We start from the raw sequence: 6795 nt of genomic DNA, 5'->3' as shown, positions 1-6795 counted from the left end.
GGGTTTCAAATTTTTTTACTACCAGTTCTTTGGGTGTGGCTTGGTGGAAGTGGCAGGGGAAGGATACTGCAAAATCTCCATTCTCACCCCACTCCAGGGGAAGGTTACTACAAAATCCCCATTTCCTCCTGATCAGTTGGGACTTGGGAGGCAGAGAATAGATGAGGTGGGGCCAGTCAGAATTTTTACTACCGGTTCTCCGAACTACTCAAAATTTCCACTACCGGTTCTTCAGAACTGGTCAGAACCTGCTGAAACCCACCTCTGGTCCACATAATGTCTTAACAATGCTTTCTGAACTACAGGACAGGCACTGGATAGGTAGATGCCTTTATGGAAACAGTTGTCTATTCTGTTCTGAAACTCAAGTCAGAGCAGTGTCCACTGACTGGAGGGAAGGACCCATCCATGCCATGGCAGTATATGGCCAATAGTTGGGTATATGCTAACCTTGACCTTCCCCTCCCCCCCCCACCTCCCGCTCCCACAAGTCTCCCATTTAATTATGAGAAATAGTCTGCTAGAGCTACTTGGATGTCCAGGCTGTATTCTGTATTCTGTGCAACCACTAGATAGCAGCAAATAGAAGAGGAAAAAATATGTCAAAAGTTTTTGTGATCCAGATCTGGTAATGCTAATAAAAAAAGGCCAAGAATTCCCCACATGTGTATGAGATATAGAGGAGACAATAGAAGAAGCTGGGTATGTGAATGGGGAAAAATCAGTGGTGAGATCTAAATTTTTTTACTACTGGTTCTGTGGGTGTGGCTTGGTGGGCGTGGCTTGGTGGGCATGGCAGGAGAAGGATACCGCAAAATCTCCATTCCCTCCCCACTCCAGTGGAAGGATACTGTAAAATCCCCATTCCCACACCACTCTGGGGCCAGCCAGAGGTTGTATTTGCTGGTTCTCCAAACTGCTCAAAATTTCCGCTACCGGTTCTCCAGAACCTGTCAGAACCTGCTGGATTTCACCCCTGGGAAAAATATAAATAAAATGTGTCAGGGTAGAGAAAATAAAATTGTGTATTCAAAGGAAAGGATGCTTTGGACTGAATGTAAAGAAAGAGGGGCACTAAATGTTTTTTCCTAGAAATACAAGGACAATTTTTGCTGGAAATAACACTGATTAGCTACCAACATTTAGAATGGAATATGAAACTACTATTGTTTCAAAAATGGGAAAGGTGGATGCCAAGACTGCATATTGTCACCAATTGATTTGAATTATATATAGAATATATCACCAGATATGGTAGGGAGACAGAGGAAACAATTTGGGTAGATAGAAGTGAGGAAGAATGAAGAAATCTCTTTCGGAAGAAAAGACAGATGTGCAAAAGCCAACCTGTTGCTCAAAATGAAACATCCTAAAATGTATTGATTGCTAGTGCCACCATAATGCAAATAGGGAAAATAGTAGAACTGATAATAAATAGGCTCTATTTTCTTGGGCTCAAAAGTCCATAAAGATGCAGAGACATCACACTACCATCAAGGCCAAGGTCTTCCCTGTTAACAACACACGGCTATGAAAATTGAACCATCAGAAAAACTGAGCAAAGAAAAATCAATCCCTTTACACTGGAAGAAATTGTTGACAGTATCTAGGACAACAAACAGTTTGATACAAGATAAATTAAAAACAGATTCTCATTGGAATAATGAAGTTAGATATTTTGGACACATAATGCATTATGACAGGCATGCTTTAATTGGGTAACTTGACTAAGTGACATTGTACAAAGAGAGCCATATTAGTCCAAGTTAGTCAAAAATCTGCAAGACACTGGTAGCACCTTTGAAAATGAACAATGGAAACGAGCAATAGTTCACCAAAACTTATAAAGTGCTATAGACGATTTCTGATTCTAGATAATTTGGAGTTTGACTTGCTGACTTAAAGGATCTTTTGAATTGTATGACAATATGAAGGCATGGGTTTCCGTTTTCCAAATGAGATTGCAACATCTTGAGATAATTTTTCTGTAGTTTTCAGAAAAAGAATAGATTAGTGTCTCAGTAAAATGAAATAGGGGAAATTACTGCTTAGTCTAGCAAACCATAAGCAAACTGTAAGGACTGAAGTGGCATGCAGGATCCAAAATAAGCCAAATAAAGTGGAGGTTTGGAAAAGTATAGACCAGGAAACAAAGAAGCAGCCAGTGCCAGATCCTTTATTGGCATTCTCACTGCCATGTTCTGTCTTAATTGACTATGCTGAATCTTCTTTATTAAACACAGGCTACACATTTAACCAGAAAGCAACTACACCTTGTGTAAAGGAAACAAGACACCTGCCGTATAGATGTGCTGCCAATCTTTCCTTGCACTCACATCAAATTCTCATATGGCCACATCTCTCAAGTAAGTTTGAGTGATCTTACCTACCTTGAGGCAATGCCTAAACTATCTCCCATTAACAAGGGGGAATACCAGAACGACTGACTTAAACCTGCTATGTTTAGGCCTGAGATCATGTGGCATATAGCGCGCATCAAGATATTCTGTTAAAACATTGGGTTTTGGATTTATTTACCACTTGTTTGTTTGACCACAATATGTTATATCAGCACAATAACTGCATTTTGCTAATCAGAATTTAAGTCTGTAATGTGTGAATGCAGTCAAAGAGACGAAGAGATTTGTAATGAGTAGGGTAGGGTAGGGTAAAGTAGAATAGAATAGAATAGAATAGGAATAGGAATAGGAATGAGAAGAAAGAAGAGATAGAAAAAAGTTCAAAGAGGGTTTTCTAGTCCAGCCCCGCACTCAAGCAGGAGACCCTAGTATATACCATTTCAGACAAGTGCCCGATCTCATCAGATAGCATTTCCCCCCCCCCCAGTCCCAGCAATTCTCCCCCTTCCCCCCAGTCCCAGCAATGCCCACCCAAAAATCCCCTCCGAGAATGTGCACGGGATTGCTCCCTCTGGGAAGCAAAACGAAGAGAAGCCGCTCCCCCTCACTCCCCCGTGAAGTGGAGAGTGACTTTTTCCCAGGATTGCACAAGGCTCGGCTCCCGCACATGCACGGAATTGGCGACGATCGGCAGATTTGTCTCATCAACTTCTCAGCCCCGCCCCTTTGCTGAATAAGGTGGGGTTTTCGAAGTGAGCTCACTCTTGGAATTCCCGGCCTTCTCTCCTCCCTCTTAGAAACCACCATATAAGCGAAGGGGACCATGGAGACCGTCACACGCTTTCCAGGATCTCTCAGCAGCCAACCTCGCTTCTCCTATAGCCCTCGCCACCATGCGCACTTCTGCTCAGACTGCCGGCGCTCTGGCGCTGCTGGCGCTGCTGGTTCTGATGCTGAGTTCTTCGATTCTAGGTCAGTCCGGGCAAATCTGGGGGAAAAGGGAGTGTGGGGGAGAAAGGGTTGAGGAAGGGTCTGTCGCTTTCCTGTTGAGCCCGAGGTGACAGGGTGGAAGAGAAAACTGTGAGCGGGTGGGGAGCGGTTTAACAGATTAACAGAGTTGGAAGGGACCTTATAGGTCATCTAGTCCAGGGGTCTCCAACCTTGGTAACTTTAAGCCTGGTGGACTTCTGCTCCAAGAATTCCACAGGCTGGGGAATTCTGGGAGTTGAAGTCCACCAGGCTTAAAGTTGCCAAGGTTGGAGACCCCTGATCTAGTCTAACAACCTCCCCTCAAGCAGGAGACCCTACACTATTTCTCACAAATGGCAGTCCAACCTGTTCTTGAAAGTCTCAAGCCCCAAACCACTTTTCCTTCTCTTTAAAAACCACAGCTTCTCCCTGCCTCTAAGAAAGGGAAAGTTGTTTGAGAACCTCTTTGTCAAAATAAGCCCACTGATTTCCTTCCGTGCTGTTTAATGATCAAACGATGATTGCAGCCCTTTGGAACTTATTGATCAAAGATCAAAGGTTCAGGAAAACCTTAGGGTAACCTCAAGTAACTACCATTCAACCTGTGATTGTTAAAAGTTGCCATGGCGTTGAAGAAAAGGGCTTCTGACCAGACTTCTTGAAGTTAGATAAGACTGATAAGCGTTATAATGTAAGGAAAGGAAAAAACCGTTGGAAGCATTGATGCAGAGCGTCTCTTCCATCATTGCTGAATAATTAGCCCTCTTCTTCCATTTATTCTGGAATCCCAGAACTCCAGAGTAAAACAAAAAACAAAAAACCCAAACAAACGAGTTCTTGACAAGTACAAGCCTTATTGTCTTTTACTGCAGAAATCAAAAATTGTTCTTTCACTCACTTGTGTTTTCATTTTCTCCCATAGCATCTGATCCCCCAACCTCCTGCTGCTTCAGCTACACAAAAAAGAGGATTCCACGTAATCTTGTGATCGATTTCTTTGAAACAAATAGCAGATGCTCTCAGCCAGCTGTTGTGTAAGTATCTATTCCACAGCAATTTCAGCAGTCAGGCATAGAGCAAGTATAGTGAGTACAGGCTAAAGCATCCTCATACAGATCTAACGCCACTACTTCTTTGTATATGTACCTGCTAGCTAGAGCAAGGATGGTTAACATAATCCATGTCCTGCAGATGACTTCCAAATTCTCCTGAAATTTGATCATTGACATTTAGAGGCAAAGAGCTGATATATTGCTCACTAATATTTTACAATATGAAAAAGGAGAAAGAAAAGGAATAGCTCTATTATGGTCTTGCAACAAAAACAATTTAGTTTTATTATCAAATTATTATATGCGTATACTGCTACAAACAACCCCCATTTTTTTGCCCAAAAGCCAGTAAAAGAGCTAAGCATCTAAAACAAATCTAAAACAATTAAAAAGCAATAAATAAAACAAAGTGTTATTCACAGAAGCCAAAAATTTAGCTCAAGAGGTTGTTCTTTAACTTTTTTTTCACATTTCACATTTTCACATAAGCTTTTCTAAATAACCATACATTTTACTGGATGTATGGAATATAGTTCCTACTATTTTGGTAAGGGTAGGAAGAGTATTAAAAAGAGATATAAGACAGCATTATCCAGTGGTCAATAATAAAGCAGATATAACAAGGCATTTCTTGCATTGATCTATATTAATTTATAAACAGGGTTTGCACATCAGGGAAATCCATACAGTGACACACAAATCCATACAGTGTTAGCTTAGTTTATTTTGTAAAACTAACTAGCTGGTTTATTTTAAACATGGCTAAAATATACCTAGTTTAGTGCTTTATGTAAAGTAAGTGATGAGATAGCAAACCTTGGTCTTTTTTTTTTAATTGTGAGAAGTTACTACATTTTCTAATGCATCATCTTCAATATGGTGCTCTCCAGAAGTAAGAAATTCAGCAATCAGAATGGCCAGAGTAACTATTATGGTGAAGCATTCTGGGAATTCTGGAAGGTCAAATTCAATATAGCTGAGGATCCCAATTTGGGATGGTTGTCCTAATGAAATTATGTAATTTGCAGTATTTCAGGGAGGAGGTCACGTTTTCCAGATTAAGGTTTGAGGATTAGGTGCTTGAAACCATATATGCTACTTTCCGTGCTTAGCATAATTGCTGCGTGGAATAATTTAAGGGAAAACAGGAAGTCTTGGAAATTAGAGTTCAGGTGAATCAGAATGTGTGATTAAAAAAAGCCAATGGAAAGCAGTGCAATTGGGGTGAAAATAAAATTGGAAGGTATAATTTTTGTTATTCTTATTATTCCCTCCAGGTTCATCACACGGAAAAAACTACAAATTTGTACCAATCCCTCTGAGAAGTGGGTCCAAGATCATATGAATTACTTGAAAGCGAACAGAACAGTGCATGCAACTGCGGCGTATTAGAAGAGATGAAAAATTAACGGGATAACACAATTGCACACATACTTGCTTAATCAAGCAATTCTCCAGGTGCAACAGCACTTTAAATCTCAGGAACTTATTTTAAAATATTTAAAGTATTTTATTTGGGGAATGAATGTTCACTCCTATTAATTATTTTATTTATGAAGAAAGTGCAAGATGAAGAACTTTGTATATGTTTATGTATTTGCGTTTATAATATACATCAAATTGAAAAAAATATTTGTGTTAATAAATATTTTTCTATTAATATTATCTCTAAAGACTTATTTCCTTCCATCCTCCATAAATTGTGGGAAAACTCTGCTTGAATACTTTCAAAATCTTAATGGTATACCATTCGCATGTTCACATTCCATTTTAGACCCTGGTTAAATTAACAGCTATACTTAATAGCTATATTAGTTAATTAATTGGGTATATTCTGTATGTTCCTAGCATACAACAGCAATAGCAATAGCAAACAGCAATAGGACTTCGACTTATATATTGCTCCATAGTGCTTTACAGCCCTCTCAAAGTAGTTTACAGAGTCAGCATATTACCCCCAACAATCTGGGTCCTCATTTTACCGACCTCGAAAGGATGGAAGGCTGAGTCAATCTTGAACCGGTCAGGATTGAACTCCAGACTGTGGGCAGAGTCAGCTTGCAATATTGCATTCTAACTACTGTGCCACCATGCTGGTTTTCTGAAGCTATATTTTTATTCAAATCAGCTAACTTTACATATAGCCTAGGATCTAAGTAATTAAAGTTTGAAAATTACACATATAAATCTGCAAAAGGTAGTCTGCAACTTAAAATCATTCATTTAGCGACTATTCAGAGTTACAAAAGCACTTAAAAAGGTGATTTACAACCAGGTTTTTGTGTTTATAACCACCAGAGCATCCCCACAATCACCTGATCAAAACTGAAGTGCTTGGCAAATGTATTTACGATGGTTGTGGTGTTCCAGAGTCATGCTTTGCCATTTGCAGTCTTCCCAGCCAGCTTCTGACA

At 39.9% G+C, this 6795-nt stretch overlaps 1 protein-coding gene across 1 annotated transcript; it reads left to right on the top strand.

Annotated features, from left to right (window-relative positions):
* Positions 1-3161: 3161 nt before the first annotated feature.
* LOC131187821 (C-C motif chemokine 4-like) lies at positions 3162-6046 on the top strand. The gene is made up of 3 exons (XM_058162484.1): positions 3162-3332; positions 4252-4363; positions 5659-6046. Exons 1-3 carry the CDS (start codon positions 3254-3256, stop codon positions 5771-5773), a joined length of 306 nt encoding a protein of 101 aa, XP_058018467.1. The 5' UTR covers positions 3162-3253; the 3' UTR covers positions 5774-6046.
* Positions 6047-6795: the final 749 nt, after the last annotated feature.

Source organism: Ahaetulla prasina, chromosome 1 (assembly GCF_028640845.1).
Source record: "Ahaetulla prasina isolate Xishuangbanna chromosome 1, ASM2864084v1, whole genome shotgun sequence".
Lineage (NCBI taxonomy): Eukaryota > Metazoa > Chordata > Lepidosauria > Squamata > Colubridae > Ahaetulla > Ahaetulla prasina.
This window is presented reverse-complemented; position numbering and strand designations above follow the sequence as displayed.